At 48.7% G+C, this 18,651-nt stretch overlaps 1 protein-coding gene and 1 pseudogene across 7 annotated transcripts in view; both read left to right on the forward strand.

The window, feature by feature from the left end:
• roq (RING finger and CCCH-type zinc finger domain-containing protein roquin) overlaps positions 1-18,651 on the forward strand; it is a 157,021-nt gene that overhangs the window by 17,187 nt on the left and 121,183 nt on the right. For all 7 annotated transcript variants that reach the window (XR_013311510.1, XM_077650136.1, XM_077650138.1 and 4 more), the window contains exons 4-5: positions 1,103-1,210; positions 14,067-14,394. Coding sequence is in view for 6 of the 7 variants with exons in the window: in XM_077650136.1 (XP_077506262.1) it covers positions 1,103-1,210; positions 14,067-14,394 (436 nt within the window). In the remaining variant the exon portion in view is untranslated. The remainder of the gene's footprint in view (positions 1-1,102; positions 1,211-14,066; positions 14,395-18,651) is intronic.
• Positions 16,188-18,183, forward strand: LOC144116483 (uncharacterized; annotated as a pseudogene).

The following is an 18,651-nucleotide window of genomic DNA, read 5'->3' on the forward strand; positions in this document are numbered from 1 at the left end:
CTTCAGGACTGCATTGCATTTAAAACATAGAGCTTTGGTTCCCGGTGGAATCTTTATATAAAAAAGTTCGAAATCAGATTGCTGGCCGTATACATGCCCATAGTGCTATCTGAAGTGGTCCAAGGCGGCTGGGACTGATCAAATGCCGCCGCGGCAGAGACAGAGTCGCCCACTAAACGCAATCGACAGTGCCGACAAGATGCGTTTTTGTACGCCTTTGTTCTGAGCTTTCCTGGCTTGGTTTGGATTGGATTGGGAAAAATATTACTGAATCCAGAACCGAAACATCCTAAAACGCCTTCTTCCTGCTGCATGTGGCTATTGGTTCCAGTCGAATACTCAAATTTTCGAATAACAAAATTCAAATCGAAGCGAATATCTAATAGCAGCGCATTATTCGTTCAACTGTTCGAAAGTATCGAATATTCGCACAAGCCTAGTTTTGACCCATCAGTAACTCACTAATGAAAGTTGTAAAAAGTCAGAAAAACACATTGCTGTTGCACGAAAAAAAAAGAGAAATAAATGTGACAGAAACAATCTACAATTTTTTCATGCGCTGTATTCGCCTACTATGTTTCCTGGCATATTTTCCTGCAGTCCCATGAAAAACGTAATAGCAGTGTTCTACTGTGCTGTCAAAAGCCACAATATATGCTTTGCTTGGGATGACGGTACATTCATTGGACGACAGTTTTATTTTCCTCGGAGGTGGAATCTGATGTGTTCGAATCTGGAGAATAGCCACGTGGAGAATGAGAGAAAGAATGCGCAATTTCAATGTGGGCTGTCCCCTCCCCCCCTTTTTTTTTTCAACTGTTCTTTCAAACTGGCCAATAACAGTGGGCATGGAGACACAATGAATGGAATAATGAGAGTCTTATGTACCTGTTCCTTTGTCACGCAGTTCCTCGGTGGAAAATTCAGGGTTATATGTGTTAGCTTTGTGCAGTGCAATTCAGCTATGTCAGTGCCATGTGGTGGGAATTGCTTATCTGTTTTGTGTGTTGAAAGACCAACTGCATAGACAGCCCTGCTTGTGCACTGTTAGTGCCCATCTTTCATTTTTCATGAGCTTCAACACAATGCTGCTCTTTCTCAGGTGCTGGTGCTGTTCGTGGTTCAGCGCCTTGCACCTCACTTCCCCCAGGCCTCCAAGACAAGCATTGGCCATGTGGTGCAACTGTTGTACAGGGCTTCGTGCTTTAAGGTACTAGTTCTCATTTTGTTTATTACTTCTTTGAGGGCCTGAAGGACTTGCACAGGAGTGACGTACGGGCACTGGCAGAAGTAGGGGATCTATTTGACTCATGATAACTTGAACATGAAGGGGACTCAAAACACCTTCAAATTATGAGTTTGAATCAAGCGGAGCGTTTTTACCATATTTACTTGCGTAATGAATCCACTTTGATGAATCCACAGGGGCACCCATCTCTTATGTGTCGTGTGCTAGCTTCCCTTCATGCTCACACTGTCTCGCTTTAGCGGACTCCATGCGGAGAAGAGCGGCTGCGGCAGCTGCAGTCAGCTCAGCCTCATTCCGCAGAATTCAAGGGAGTCATGCATGCTCTGATTAAAGTGCGAATATTCAGTCGAATAATAAAGTATTCAATATTCAATTCAGTCTGAATTTTTGGTTTTCGAAATCTCAGAGTATTCGTCTCGAGTAAATAACATTGTGGAACTCTTGCTGAGTGTGGTTTTGGTACGGTAAACATCCTTTAGGATGGCACCACGGTGCGCTTGCAACCAAAGCCCAGACTCCATGCCATGTGCCTGTGCTCCCGAGTTTATGCCGGAGCCGGTCTGCGCATGCTAGCGGCAACAGTTGTGAGCATGTGGATGCGTGGTGCCCAAATCTACCTTTCAGGTGTCTAGGCCGCACTGTCCACGGTGTGCATGCGCCGTAACCGGCACAGTGGCGTGCATCAATAGAAATATTTAGTATAGCGTGGATTCGCTTTCGCGCACCGCCAATGTGCACACGCTGATTGGTCCTGATTAGGCATGTGTGAATACAGTCGAGCCTGCTTATAACGATCATGAGCATCATGCGGCGTCAGTTCGTTATATCCCGAAATTCGTATTAAGTGGACCACAGCTTTAAAGACAGTTGCTTCTCAAAACACAAAATTTTTTCTTTGTGAAAAAGTCCGTGATGGACGTCTGTTTTTGCAGCGCAGATCTGATGAGGGAGGTTTCCAGTTTATTTAAAGCAGAAGCGTGCTCTTCGCCGAGGCCCTTGGCATGGATAAGTTGTCTGAGTCTCTCTGTAGCCCATTGCGACAGGTGCGCTTATGGGTGCTGGCTCTGAAGCTTCATCCTCATCTGATTCCTCCGCGTCACTCTCGTCCCGCGCTTCAGAAATGATGCCCTCGTCTGTGCATGGTTCCGCGGTGTCGGCGTCGTCATCGACGGAAATAAAATCACTCCAACCAATCTCATGACTCCCCATGTCGGAGTCGACGACGCGCTGGCACAAATCATCACCGGGCTAGTCATCTTCCGAAGCATCAAACTCGGCATCAGACAGTGTTTACAAAGCCGGCCTTGCGGAAGCAGTTCCGCTTGCCAGTGGCCGTCACCTCCGCCCAGGCCACTTTGCAATGGAAATGGGCACTGTGTTCTCGTCCGCCATCCTGAATTACAACCAGGGCCCGAGATTTGAACGAAGTTAGCGAAACGTCCGCACTACACCGCCATAATACTTTATCTGTAAAAATCTGCAGTCGCCGACCGATTTTTCGGACTCGAAGGGAACCGAGAAATGGTCCGAATAATCGAACAGTCCGAAAAATCCGTGAAGTACAAAAAATCACTTTATTGAGATGAAATCGGCTTAAAAATGTCAGTGATTTTACCTTGCGCAAATTTCTCTTGCTGGCGACGATTTGCGCCAAGGTTGTGCTTTCACTGTACACGCTAGACAGCAAGGTCACCGCATTTAGTTGGAATACTTCCCACGCTTCTTTGACGGACCCGGCGGGGTCATGTTGTCCACAACCAGAGTGTGCACCACACCGCTCGTTAAACACACGCAAAGATAAGGCACTTTTCTTTCAAAGCGGCGGAACCGCCGGACGCAATCACAAAACGGCGAACAGATGTAACTTCGTGAAGACTGAGCGCCACTCGGTCAATGCGGTCAGAGAAACCCAAGTGACGAAACCGCGAATGGCGAATGTAAGAGACCCGCCGCGGTGGCTCAGTGGTTAGAGCGTTCGGCTACTGATCCAGAGTACCCGGGTTGGAACCCGACCGCGGTGGCCACGTTTCGATGGAGGCGAAACGCAAAGGCGCCCGTGTGCTGTGCGATGTCAGTGCACGTTAAAGATCCCTAGGTGATCAAAATTATTCTGGAGCCCTCCATTACGGCACCTCTTTCTTCTTTTCTTCTCTCAGTCCCTCCTTTTTGCCTTCCCGCTGAGATGTGAGATAGCTCCGGCACAATGTCCTTCCCCCAACAACCAATTTTCAACGTATGGGACAAGCGATAACTGCCCGCGACAACGTCGGCGACAAAAGGCAAGTTGGCGGCGATGACAATCCGGCTGCCACCTCGAATTGTCAGAGATCGCAGGGACCTCTACTGGCAACAATGAGGTGCCGAATGTGTGTCAAGCCAAGCCAACTGCAGCATAAATCCACCGCAATCCAAGATGGCGCCTTTTGCGCCGGCGAAAAAGCCGATAAGGTGGCCGAATTTGGCCCTCAGGCGACTGCAATTAGTCCAAAAAAATCTAACTTTCGGACTTTTGAAGACCGATATATCCGTCGCGAATATGTATGCACTTCTATGGGGCGACTGACGGTGCCTCATCGAGGTCCGAAATATCCTACAAGTCCGAATTATTGGAGTCCGAATTACCCGTCGGCTACTGTAATTCCTGATACCTTGAGCTTGGCGCATGATAGCCTTAGTTGCTTATGCACCATTAAACCCAACATAACACAACACCGCAACAAAAGCGCGCGATGGGGTCGACCTACATGTGGAGCAGATGTATTTTTGGGATGTGAGACGTATGTGTGGTACCCCCGACTGCCGGACTGTTTTGCGATTGCGTCATTACGCAGCGATGACTCTGTGCCCTGTGCCAGCCCACTTCAGGCGTCGGAAAGCGGTGCCCATCTCCATGTGCCTTGTGCTAGCTTCCTTTAGTGCTCTCACCATTGTGCATGATTCGCGAATTTCACGTGCATAAGAGCGGCTGCGGAAGCTGCAGTCAGCACAGACCTCTGCGGAAGTCAAGGGAGCCGCACGTCCTCTGGTTAGAGAGATTTAGTATGGCGCAATGTGGTTCCGCGGGCAGCCACTGCACATGCGCAGATCGCCTTGAGGACGCCACAAGACAGCGACCAGCTGTTTGCACGCCTGCCCGTTGGGACCAATCAGTGCGGGTGCACAGGCGATGCACAAAAGCGGATCCACGGTATGTTCAATCTCTCTATTGGTGCACGCTGCCGTGCTGGCTTCGGCATGAGTGCACTGTGGGTAGTGCAGCCGCAGACAACTGGCAAGTAGCAATCTGGGTGCCGGGCATCCACCTGCTCGTGTCCGAGCATGCACACAGGAGCGAAGGCACAAGGTGTGGAGTTGCGTGGAGTCGGGGTTTTGGTTGTTCTCACGCCATGGTGCCACCCCGGAGGAGGTATGCGGTTTCGAAACCACACGCTGCAAGAGTTCTGAAAAATTATTCGCTCGAGGCAAATACTTCAAGATTTCGAATACTAAAATTCATATCGAATCAAATATAGAATATTTTACTTTTCGACTGAATGTCCAAAATTATCGAATATTCGCACACGCCTAGTCATGTTGGCGCAGGCGTGCAAACAGCTGATAGTCGTCTGGCCCTTCGTGGCATCCTCAGGGCAATTTGCACATGCGCAGGGCTCCCCATGGAAGCAGATCGAGCTCTGCGAAGACATCCTAATCTGAGGACTTCCGGGGAACGAGTCTGTGCTGACTGCAGGGATCAATACACTCTAGAGAACCTTCCTAAAAAGTTTCAGGGTCTAACTTCGACCTCCAGCTATTAAAATATCTATACCGTATTTACTCAAATCTAGGCCAGCCTCGATTCTAGGCAGACCCCCAGCATTCATAAAGTCAGAAAGTAAAAAAAAGTTTACTTGAATGTAAGCCAAATCAAAAAAGGCATTGACTAGGACTAGAACATGCATTTTATTAAGCTTGCGATGCTCGTCAAAGCACGTCGAGTGCTCACTCATCGTCTTCGTCAACATCGCTGACATCGCTATCCTCTCTGTCGCTGGCTTCCTCCCACAGCGCACTGTCTTCGCTTCCGTTCAGCATGTTCAAGACGCTGCACTTGCGGAAGGCCTGCACAATCAGTTCAGCCGGAATTTCCTCCCATGTCGCGGCAACCCAGTTCGCCACTTGGCTAAGCAAAGCATGCATGATGTTCCCGGTCGGTGTGAGCTGGTGGTCCTGAAGTGTCAGCCAGTTGTAGTGCTTCCGCAGCCTATCCTTAAAGGGCTTGTTGATTGCAACGTCGAGCGGTTGTAGCTGGCTCATCATTCCTGCGGGTATCACCACAATGTCCGTACTGCCTTTCGAAAGCACTGACTTTACAGCATCTGTCAAGTGGCCATGGTAGGAGTCTAGAACGAGGAGTGACTCTTTGAACAACAGGGCCCCAGCATGATCTTCGACTAGGGCACCACTCATCCATCCATTCTCTTGTGCGCGCACAATGACGTTTTTAGAGAAAACCTCTCCAGATGGAAGCGTTTTCCGCTTAAAAATGAGGTAGGGTGGCAGTTTTCGCCCGTCGGCCATGCAACATAACATCACGGTAAGACGTTGCTTCTCATACCCAGCAGTTTTTACTTTCACCTGTTTTGCGCCCTTCTCATTGACTGTGTACGCCACAGGTATGTCGAAATACACTGGTGTCTGATCAGCGTTACCTATTTGACTCAGACTGTACTGCTTCTCCAGCCGCTTCTTGATCACAAAGCGCTGAAATGCCATCAGCTTCTCCTCAAAATAAAGTGGTAGGTTTTGGCATACGGAAGTCCGCTGTCGCGGGGTGAACCCGAAACTCTTCATGAAACGCGTGACCCAGCCCCTGCTGGCTTTAAATTGGGTCTGTGGGACGCCTCTAAGGTTAGCGACCTCCCTTGCCTTTGCCTGTATTATCTCCGTCGTCATGGGCATCGCACCTTCCCTTTGCTTCTTGACGAAGTTGGCGACATCCTTTTCCACCTCGTGGTGTCGCCCGCTCTTGGGTCCAGTGAAGGCCATTCGCTTTGCAGTGCAGTTGAAGAGCTTGTTCCGCTGCTTCTGCCACTGGTGCACGTTCTTCTCGTCCACGCCAAAGTCGCGCTGGGCTTGTAGGTTTGAAGTGCTCTCTGCCGCCAAAACTACTTTCCACTTAAAGGCCGCGGTGTAATGGCATCGCTTGGTGGGTCCCATTGTGCCACAAACACGCACGTTTCTCGAAGTCATGTGGTGACGAACACGAGCAAGTACGGGACAGCAACACCTTTGTTCACAACGTTCGAACAAGCCAGCTACAACAAGCAAAACGGAGCCTGCAATCGTGTAAGCTGCAAGCAGCTGCAAGCTGTAGCCGCGAGATGGCGTTACGTGTCTAGCGGTTGCGGGATGGCACCGAGTAAAGACCAGTTAAGTGTGTAGGGAAAGTGCATTCGAAGACGCTGCCCTAAGTTCGCATCTTCCTGTGGATTACCTCTGTAGATCTTCGCGAGCGTCATTGCCCATGGAAACGGGCTGTTCTTGCTTTGCGTGTCAAGTGCATTCGTTCGCGGCATGACCTGCGGCTGTGTCGGGTCTGTTTGGTATCGTGACGTAGAGTGCCCTATCGTGACGCGATGTGGTGCAAAAGCATGACTGTGGCTCAGGTAAAGTCTAATAATATTACTTGCAAGCGGTATGTGGGTAGGGGCGAAGTTCATGATTTTTAGAGCCGGTTTTCTGCAGAAAGATTATTTTTTTTGTAGTTTACAGATTTTTCGGACTGTTTAATTATTCGGACCATTTTCCGGGTCCCGCCAGGTCCGAAAAATCTGTTGGCAACTGCACTTTGAACAGGCTACACTTGAACCTTATTCTGGTTTTACTTATACTCAAATGAGCTCGAGGAAGCGCAGTTTTTTTTTTTTTTTGTCAGGAAACTAGCACACAGAGAAACAGTCCGGTTTTGAGGAGTGTGAAATGCCTTTGAAAAAAGTTGAGCTCCGCATCACTTGTGCTTTCAATTTTTGTGTGCACTGCTGGATGCCGATCTTGTGAGGAACATGTTCCTTCCATCATCATCCAACATCATCCAGCAGTCGACAAATGAAACTTCTTTTGAAGGATGTGTTGAAAATGAAGTGATTGGCACAGTATGCTGTTGCTTCTTGCTTACAGCAATAATTTTACTGACATGTGTTAAAGATAAAGTCCAGACCGTTTTGTTTTCTGTGCTGCAAGCAAATTCTTTGTATCTAACTCATGTAGCAATGTTTAGAATGAAAAAACAAATATACTGCGCTGCACTGCAGCATTCACTGCATGAGCCACAGCTTGAGGATCATAATGCTGAACAATTACTGTAAAAACCGGACTATAGGTCGGACCGGAATATAGGTCGACCCCCCAACTAACCAATTGATGAAAAAAAACTTTTTCTGTGGAAAAAGTACCGAAAGACGCCCTTACCTTGAAACATGCGAGTCAACAGGTTGCACAATGGTGACAGTATTTATTTTCATTTAAATGCTGCTCGTATGTACACCCGGCCAATTTTTTAACAATATCGCCCATCGACCCGCGTGTTTGTTTCTGGCACACAGAAGTACGGCTCCGTAGAGCAGAGCCCTTTATCTTCATGAATCTCCACACCCAGGTTGGCGAGCCCTTGAATTGCGCCCTTGTGAGTCTAGAGGCACGTGCGATCTCTACCGCATCCACGCGGACGCATACGCCAGTCACCAGCACCGATCTTGCACGCAGCGCAACCTTTCCTTCCAATTCTGGATGCGCTGCAGTCCGCCCATGAAAGGATGTTTTCTTCTGGTTGCTGCAAGTTGTACTGCATTCACGCGGATGCATTCGGCAGTCACAAGCAGCGATCTTGCATGCACCGCAACCTTTCCTTCCAATTCTGGATATGCTGCGGTCTGCCCATGAAATGATGTTTTCTTCTGGTTGCTGCCTCCGCCAGTACTGAATGCTCTTTTCGGATATTCCAAATTTGCGCCTTGCCGCGAGGTTGCTGTGAACTTCCGCGTACTCAGTTGCATTTTTCTTGAAGGCGACGGTGAATTGCCGTCGGTTTCCGCTCATTTTGAAACAAAATGTGAAAAAGCAGCCTTTTAACAAAATAGATTAGCAATGACGGAAATGCAAAATGGCGATGCGACACCGCGCTGTTGCTTATGGCGATGATGATGGAGGCTGATGGACTTTAGCCGCCCATTGTTGCAAGACTTCCGTAGTTTTTCCGCCAGTGACCGGTATATAAGACGAGGGTCGACTTTTTGCCATGGCTTTTTGAAAAGAAGTTCGACCTATATTCCGGTTTTTACGATATTTTGGAGAGATTAACTGACCGGCATCCACTTGAAGTTTTTTTCGAGAGGTAGGTGGACACATTTAGTTGTATTGAAGAAGCAGGGCTTATTTGTTAGCCGCACACATTCCCTTGGAATCTTCATCAAATCCCTGTTTAACACATACTTAGTGTGTGGAGTGATGTTTGATCAAGTGCACCTCGAAGTATCGCTTGCATATAACTGAGTGCAGCTTTAACATCTTATTTGCATGTAGAGTGTGGTATTCAACTTGCAAAATAGTTTTGCATCCTGTAGCGCTGAAAACATTGAGATCTTCGACCTTTGGCTTGCATGTTATACTGTCGCCGACCGATTTTTCGGACGTGGCGGCACCCGGAAAATGGTTCGAATATCGAACATTCTGAAAAATCAATGAACTTAATAATATAATGTTTGTGTGAAAATCTAGCTTTAAAAACCGTGAACTTCGCCACTGCTCACATTCCGCTTGCAAGCGATATTATACTCTTTTTGGGCCAGTCATGCTTTCGTCATGTCCGCACAACCTCGCATCACGTTACCAGACACTGCGATGTGGCCGCAGGTCATGCTGTGAACAAATGACATGCAGCACGACGCAAGAAGTCTGTTTCCATGGGTAGCAACATTTGCGAGGATTGAGAGAGGTAACCCATGGGATGATGCGAGCAGAAGCGAGCACCTGCCATTGCCCCCCACTCCCCCATCTGCCCGGCACCACGGGTGGCGTCGTACCAAGCTGCGGCGGACACTGCAGCTGTCCAGTTCAATGCGACCGCCCGCTCTATGTAGGTCATCTTGACGGCAGCGAAGAGCGTCCAATTGTTTTAAGTGGCAATGATAAAGTACAAATAGCTTATCCTATTCAAGCTTGTCCATCGGATTGACTTAATTTAAATTCAAGATGGCATGTTTTACAGCTGCGGACAACGGTGAGTTGTGACAGCGGTGCCTGCTCGCCCTTTGTATTAGACCAAAAAGAACAAACAAACTTTTTGTTGAAGAATGATCCCCACAGCATTGCTGGCATCTATTTAAGTCTGGAAAAGTGAACTTTTTGACTCCACAGTCTGAAATATCAATTGTGAGAGTGTACACGTTCCTGTGAGATGCGTGACGGTTCCTCAGCGAAGTCTGAAATATCACGCAAGTCTGAATTATTAGAGTACAAAAAATTGGACAGCTACTGTACCTGAATTACAGTTAAAGGGGCTGCGAAACGCTGCTTGAACATATGCCGGTTACACATCAGATGGATTCTTTATGTCACACAGATGCTGAATCGAAAAGAATTACAACAGTCAATGCATAGCAGCGGGAGTTATTCAATGAAGAAATTTCAAAATACAAGGAAACAAAATGCTGCCCTCAACGCGATTTTCGCGCAGCTTCCCATTCACATTTCACTCTCCCAATGACGACACTTAGGGGGACCAATCAAAGCAGCCTGTCTCAGCACGTTGCGGAAGTTTGCACTTCATGGTTGCCTGTTCTCTGTAACTCGTTCTTGCCAAGGCTGGCAGCACCTTTTGCATGGTTACAACAACCATGTGAACGCCCAGCTCACCCAGCGATGCTTCATCGTCACGTCGATGGCGCATAAGGGAACATTAATCAATGGCCTTCCCTGACTTATGGATCCGAACACGATCCGAACTGTATCCGAATTCGAGCGTGAGATACTGCGACGGTGTGACGGCCTGCGCAAGATATCAGACACATTTAGCATAGCACGTACCGCTACTGCTTACCGCCTACCATGTCTGGCGATGCGCACTGCTGAATGTAAAACGAACGGCTTTTTTCTTTGCATCCTTCCTTGGGACCGAAACAAACGTTCTGCAAAGAGTGCAATGGCTCGATCAGGTCAATACCGCAAAGCCGCTCTCAGATACATAGAGAGGAGCCATAAGTGTTGAGTGCTAGGTCGTAGGGTGTTTACAGAGAGGCGCAAAGTCCTTCGATGCAAAAAGTAGCCAGAGCCTCTGGTGGTGTATTTTTGTTTTACTTGCTTTACAGTGCTTTTACCTAGGGCAAACAAGTTGGTTTGGTTGATGTAATATAAAACAACAAAAACTTGACAAACTGTATCTCTAGTTATTAACACAATTTGCAGTATATTTACTCTTTGTCCAATCATCAATCTCCCACTAAGTGATGTCGTATCCGCTGCTAAAAACCGCCACTGTGTGGTAACACCGTCAAAGCCATGAATTTGTTTTTGCGAGCTAATCAGAATATTAAAAACCAGAGTATATGGGGTATGACCGATGCTAATAGCATCACTATAACTCATTATATGCAACCAATAGGCAAAACAATGCACTGAAAATGTGTTTCGGGGCCCCTTTAAGTGTGAAGCAATTGGTGCCCCTTTTGGTTTTCGCCTGTTTACTAATGGTGCCACTTAGTCCAAGCTTGCGCTTGCTCTGCCTTATGTGCAATTTCTATTTCACTTCTCAGTCATTGCAGTTTTAAAGAAAATAGCAAGAAGTATCGCAGTTATGTGTGCAGTTTGCTGTACTGTCTACGTTTTCGAAAATGATATAAATTCACCATTCACTCGTTGTGCTCATGTAGCAAACATAGAACCGTTTCAGTGATTATTTCAATAAACAGTCAGTTTGTAAGATTTTATTTAAGTTAGAAAATTCGTATTTTTGTACTCTTGCACGCTGCTATAGACCTTTCCAATAACTGTTCCCTGGGCGTCGCCATATTGCTCGTTGGGCTGTTGTGTGAACCTGACGGCAGCACAATGGAAGCAACAACCCAGAAAGGAGGTGGTTCGGCGTCCCCCTCGCCCAATAGAGAGGTCTATAGGAGCAGCCTGAGTAGCAGATTATAAACCACAGTAGAAGGGCTCGTTCCGACTGCAGCACCAATTTTGGTGTCATGAAGCGGAGAACAGTGAACTACTAGAGTTGGCACACTGCCCGTCTAGCCACGCAACATGGGGGTGGCTTCTCTTGTTGCCTGTCTGAAGGTGAATGTAGCAGTGACTTGTTAATTATTGTTTTACCAAATTACTTTTCAGCTCAAGGTTTTTATTTTAAAGCTTACCAGTTGTGTGCTGTTTTAATGTCAAAAGCTTAGCAGTACAGCAGGTCACGGTGTAAGAATATATTTAGGTGCTGACACTGTTTCCGGCGGCACAACCAGATCTTGTTTGCCACTTGCCACTGCTTGTGTATTCTCTTGAACACGGACATATGGCACCGCGGAACGGAGGCTTGTCTAGTTGCCGAGCTGCGGCAGCCGTAATGCAAGTATTGCGGTATAGTTTGGTGCCGCGGTGTGCACGTATGCTTGTTTAAGTGTGGCAGTATGTTTTTTGAAATGCACAGAAATCTCAAGGGCATTTGCGCATTTCCCCTGTATCACAAATACTGACTCTGAAGCCGGAAATCAGCCCCGCACTCTCGTGCTCAGCAGCAGAACTCCGACGCTATACGCGGGAGCACTGGGAGCGAAAGGAAATTATTAGTGCGACACATCAGTGGCGACGTTTGTAATGTTTTAGTGGCTAGTGCAGTGCGCTTTTAGCTAAGCAACACGAAAATGATTTGCAAAAATGGCATTTTGATGGCATTCCTCCTGCCGAACTCATCTTTTACGGTGACACCGACGATGCTGAGCGGCTGGCGATCTCAAGGAAAGCTAGAACGGCATGCACATGAAAAGATAAAATACTTGCTGTAAACTAGACTTGTTGGATGTCAGTATCGAAGAACTGAAGTGCGCCTGCTAAAGTGGCTATGTTGCCCTTAATAATGTTCTGCCATAAAATGCTCCAGCGATCTTTCGAAAGTCATGTGCAAATTATGCACTTGCATATTTGTTATATATGTTGCCAGTGTATTTTCTGCCTTTCACACCACTGTGTGTTGTGGCACCAAAATGCACAGCGGATGCAAACTGCTAGAGGCCATGAGGTAGCCGACTGAATTTTGCTACGCTATCGTGCCTTCTTGTATCTAGCGTGTCTTCGTAGGCGGTTCTTCGGAAAGTCAAGAGTCATATCCATAGACTACGGAGAGTGCAGACTGTTGTTAGTAGCACCAATTGTTTTGTTTGCTGACGTCACGACTTCCATACTTTTGAACCTGGGATAGAGCGCTCGGCTGCTGTGCCGTAGGACATGGGTTCAATCCCAGCTGCAGCAACCACATTTTGATGGAGTCGAAACGCAGAAGGCACCAGTGTGCTGTGTGATGTCGGTGCACATTAAAGAATCCCGGTGGTCTGTATTAATCCGGAGCCTTAAGCAAGTCTTCCCTCATATAGCTTCGTGACGGTAAACTGCACAATTCTCATTCCTTAATCTACTGTGGCCTGAATAGCAGTTCTGTGCAAAAAACAAATTTAGTACAACATACAGCATTGCTGGGAGATGTGATTTCGTGCATTCGCAAGATTAGACACAAACATTAGTCTCAGATTGATGAGCAATTTTCGGGTAGTCAGGAGGCCAATCTGAGGCTGCAGTTCTGACAATCACTGCATCTGTCTTCTTGGACGATGACTGCATAGACTTCTCAGAAACTCATTCACTCAATGCTGAACTGATAACTACACAACAGGCATGGCCTCTCTGTTGCAATACCCTCTCTGCTCTGGGGTTTACCCTGTGCCCCAGGTCCAGGCAACGCCGCCGCGGTGGCTCGGTAGTTATTGTGTTTGGCTGCTGACCCGAAAAACGCGGGTTCAATCCTGGCCACGGCAGTCGCATTTCAGTGGAGAAAAATGCTAGAGGCCCATGTACCGTGTGATATTAGTGCACGTTGAAAAACCCCAGGTGGTCGAAATTACCTGGAGCCCTCCACTATGGCGTCCAGGTTAGCATGCACCGAAGGAGCTTTAAAAACCACCATTTGACCAACACAAGTCAACTAACCCGAACTGCAGTTGGGTACGAAGTACGCACTGCCTGTCATCGCGGCGAGTCAGCTTTTGGACCCGGTGGCCTTCGTAGGTATGGCACAACCACCAACACATCACAACCATCATGTGCATAGCCCGTGACGACTGCCCACGAGTTCGGAACGTGTAACCACGGTAGCTTGTGCAAATCACCGCGGGAGCTACCAAATTGCAGCACGAAAGCCTAATTTTAGCAGAACTTGTTTGTGCATGGTGCCCACCGCCACATGGAAGTAGAGAACCGAACGTTCACGCATTGAGGTGCCCTCTGGCAGCACAAAACACTGACAACACAGCCTAAACGGCACTGAATGCCGGGAACGGCGCTCAGCCACGCCCGCTGCTCCGCAAGCAGTTGGCCACTTCTCCAAAGTGCCCCTCGCCGCTGCAGTCTGTGCGCGTCTCCGCTGCAGTGGGCGGTCAGTGTCAACGCGTGAATATATTCTTACACCGTGTAGCAGGTTCACTGTAGTTCTGGGCAATGGGGTTTGAATGAAGCTGCTGTTTTCAGGTTGGTGCTTTTCTCTTTTGATTTGATGTGGTCCTAACAAGGGGGGTTTGCACTGCAGGTGTCCAAGCGTGAGGGCGACTCGTCGCTGATGCAGCTCAAGGAAGAGTTCTGCACTTACGAGGCTCTCCGGAGGGAGCATGACGCACAGATTGTGCAGATTGCCAGTGAGGCAGGCTTGCGCATTGCGCCCGAGCAGTGGTCGTCCCTGCTGTACGGGGATGCAGCCCATCGGTCGCACATGCAGTCCCTGGTGGACAAGCTGCAGAGCCCACAGTCCTTCTCGCAGAGCGTCCATGAGCTGTCGCTAGCATTGCAGCGGACAGGTGACCCCGCAGGGCTGGCTGCTCTCCGGCCACACTTTGACCTCCTTGCCCACTGGGAGCCAGGTGAGAAGCCTAACAGAGTGCTGGGCACTTTGTGCAGTGCTTGTTTCACAATTAATGGCGCTGGGATACAGTGAAAGCTCGTTAATTCACAACTCGTTAATTCAAAACTTCGGATAATTCGAACTAGTCGTCGTGGTCCATTCTGCAGGGCATAGAAGTCTGGGCACGTAACAGCTCATTAATTCGCTCAACAATTGGCACCGCCACCCATAATTCGAGTGCGCGCCGCCAAGCGTTGCTGTTGAAAAGCATTCTTGCAAGCTTTCACGGAGGAATGATAGATGGCACAACCATTGGGGCGCCGTTTGAGTGCTGGAACAAGTACCAACCAGTCTGTTGTGCAGCGACTCCTTCGAGAAACGACGTTTGGTGTTGTTAGCCACTTTATTGTGTTGCGACTTGTGAGCCCTAGTGTCGAACGGCGCTTGCCGTGAGCTTGTGTCCACGAGATGTGTTCTTGTGGAAAGTACTGCGCCAAGACGGTGAAGGAGAAAGTGGCGATTTTACGTGGATGAAGGGAAGGCCAGCAAAGTAGAAATCGCGAAAAAGCACGGGATTCCGCCAAGCACGTTGTCGACGTACGTCCTCAATAGAAAAGCCATCAAGTATGCTTACGAAGCAGAAGATTTCGCCAGCAGCAGAAAAAGGCTCCTCTTAGCAAAGTATCCCGAAGTTGAGACCGCTGTCATCACGTGGGTGACAAAAATTAAGAAACACAGATATACCACTGAGTGGCCCAATTATTGTGGCGCCGATTTCGCCCAGTGCGTGAATGTGCAAGATTCTGTCGCCTCCAAAGGATGGTTCCACCGCTTTAGAGACAGACATAATCTTGTCTTCCGGGTGTTGTCCGGTGAAGCGAAAAAAGTGGACGCGGGAATGTGTGCAATGTGGCGAAGTGGTGCCCTGCAGCAACACGTAGAGAGCTACTCGGCACAGGATATATTTAATGCAGATGAGACAGCTTTATTTTACAAGCTTCAGCCCGACAGAACGATAACATTTAAGGGGGGAAGCGGGGATAAGTACGCTTTTCAGAATCTACAGCATCATTTCTATCTTGTACTGAAATATTTCACCGAAAAACAATCGCACTAAAAATAAATATATTTGTTGGTGCCGGCGTCCAGGCATCCGCCTGAAATCGTGAAAAAGCCGCGAAGTTCAAGGCGCGACTGCTCGGCTTTCCCGCCACGGAGCGCCGCCATTTTGGTATCGTTGGAAAGCCCGACTCTTTGACTCTTTGTCCCAGCCCTTCCCTTCCTCCCCTGGCAGCCAGCAAGCACACAAAAAAAGAAAAACTGGAGGGTGGCAGCACAGAGCAGCCAATGGCTGCCGCGCCCCAATTGGCTCTGCGCCGCGGCGCGTTGTTAGGCGCCTCCTCATTGGCCGACGCCGCGGCATAATGGCGGCTGAGGCAAGGAGCGTCTGCTTTTGTCCGCTGCTGGGAAGCCTTTCTGGCCTTTCCTTCTCTTGTGTTTCGAGGACTTCGACCACGTGCATTGGATCCGCGCACGTTCGAAAAGAAGTACCGGACGAAGCATGCCTACGGGAAGCGGAAACGCAAGCCCGTCACAGCAAGGAAGAAGCGGCGATTGTCAACAGGTGGTTCGGCCGAGCCGAGCGTCCATTCAGAATCGGCGGAGTACGCGGCCAACGTGCTGTGCGATCTCTCGCCCAACGTGCTGCGGGATCTTGCGCCGAGTCGAGCACCAGCCAGCGATAGTGAGATGAACCATGATCTTTCGCCGTCGAAGCGCGGGCGTAGTGTTACTTCACCGGTGACGATCGACATGCCAGTGAGTCTCGCCGTACGCGAGCGTCCCGTCGCAAATTCGTCCAGCACAGATCACGGAGTGGGCTTGCAGCGGTCATCGCCGCCCGACTGCAGAGCATCGGAGACGCGCTTCCGCGGTGAGTCGTTCAACGCCGAGATGTCTCCGCAGCCAACAACCGCCAGTGAAGGCAGTCCCATGCCATCTACGAGTTCCGGCGCTTCGACGGAGCTGCAACGCGGGCGCACGCTCGCTGCCGCAGATGCGCCGGCGGCCGTCCTTGCCGCTCATCGCAGTGTTGACTGTTCGCCCAGTGAACGTCGCACTATTCAAGCTCACCTGAAAACACGATTTGTGTCCGCAGAAACTGCAGAACTGCAAGCGTTGAGAGTTCGCGAATCGCTTTGCACGGTTTCAGCAACGGAGCGCAAGTTCGGGCTGACTGGCTCACAGGAAAATGCCATTCTCGCACCTCCAGAAGAGGAGTTTATGCTTGTTCAAGTTGCTGCTTTGAACTCGCTGAGTGGTTCCACGCTTTGCTCAACTTGTCAGCAGCCCGGCCTAGCACTGCACCGCGAGACTGAACTGGGGCTAGCTGTGAAGATGGTACTTTCATGCATTTCCTGTGGTACCCTACAGTCTGAGTGGTCCTCGCAAAGGAAGAGCGGCTCTAGAGCTTTTGAGGTCAACATCAGAGCTATGCAAGCAATAAAGAGCATTGGGAAAGGACCAACTGCTCTTAATGACTTCTGGGCCACCATGAATGTCTCACATCGTGGGTTACACCACAAAACATATGATGAGCACCTCAAAAAGACTTTCAAGCCTGCCGCAGCGGCAGCTGCACACATCTTCACAGATGTTGTAGAGGCAGTGAAAAAGGTGTACACTGAAATGGAGACTACATTTTCAAAGAACATCACAGTAGTGTATGATGGCACATGGTTGACACGCGGCCACAGCTCCCATACTGGCGTAGGCTGTATAATTGAATTCCATACAGGGCTTGTGTTGGACTGCGTAGTTCTGTCCAACTTCTGCCTTGGGTGCAGCCGACAGCCAGCAGAAAGTGACCCCAACTATGCTGAATGGAAGCAGCAACACCAGTGCCAGAAAAACACTGATGTGAATTCTGGAAGAATGGAGGTTGAGGCGGCACTACAGCTCTTCAGGCGCTCCTTGAGCAGAAATGATTTACGTTACACTAACATAGTTTGTGATGGGGACAGCCGCATGTTTCGCACTCTATGTGATGAAGAAGTTTATGGTTTTGTGCACCTATCTAAAGAAGACTGCATAAATCACGTGAAAAAAACGAATGGGGGCTGCACTTTGCTCTTTGGTAGCCAAGGCAAAGAAAGGAGAGCCACTAGGTGGAAAGGGGGGCCTGACACAGCAGCTCATCAAAAAACTGAGCAACTACTATGGCCTTGCTCTGCGGAACCACTCGGAAGTCGAGGAAATGCAAAGGGCAGTAATGGCAACATACTACCACATCACATCAACAGATGGTGAGCCCCATCATGAGCTGTGTCCCCCTGGCCCCCTTAGCTGGTGTAACCACCGATCAGCTGAGGCAGAAGGGCAGCCAGCACCAGCTCACAAGTTCAAGCTTTCAGCTAAAGTTGCTGAAGCACTTCTGCCTGTGTACCAGCGCCTCTCAGACCCTCAGTTGCTGGCCCGGTGCAGAGGAGGCAAAACTCAAAACGCGGCTGAGAGTCTCCATTCAGTGATAGGGTCATTAATATCAAAAGACCAGCATGCCTCACTGTTTGCCGTGGAAACAGCAGTGCACGAGGCAATTTCAAGGTACAACTCGGGCAGTCTGAAAGCTTATTCAGACCTGTGCACAACATTGGGCCTGTGCCCTGGTGCCCTCTCTCTTCAGCGGGTTGTCGAGAAAGGTTCCCAGCGAATGAAGAAGGCACACAAAGTCCATCTCCTGAAAGGACAGAGGGCTAAGAAGTCACCTGCTGCCAAGGACACCAAATTTTACAATGCAGGAGCATTCTAGACAGTGTGTGCCAGTACGGAACTTTGAGGCTTGTTTTCTCCAAAGTTTGTTTTGGCCTTATCACCTCGCTCGTGGAAAGCATAGCACTGCGATGGGAGCACGGATTTTAATCGTGTTTGTTTTGTTGCAATTGCTGAAGTGTGCCTTATGTCAAGACAGTCTCAGATTTACCATTTAGGCTCACCATTTTTTATTACACAATAATTGGAGCATGATACATTCTAAACATAAAGGGAAGGTGCATACTATGTCGTTTAGAAGAAGAGCAGAGAAATTTAAAAAGAAATTAAGAGAATCTTGACTTAGACTATACTTCTTAGTAACTATTAAAAACATTTACAGACCCATAACCCATTTTGCTGTCATGCTAGGCTTTCCACGAGCAAGCAACATGTGAGCAATATATAAATAATGGTAAAATAAAAACTACTGAAATAAAAACTACTGAAGATATTATTGTGAAACATG

Source organism: Amblyomma americanum, chromosome 1 (assembly GCF_052857255.1).
Source record: "Amblyomma americanum isolate KBUSLIRL-KWMA chromosome 1, ASM5285725v1, whole genome shotgun sequence".
Taxonomy (NCBI): Eukaryota; Metazoa; Arthropoda; class Arachnida; order Ixodida; family Ixodidae; genus Amblyomma; species Amblyomma americanum.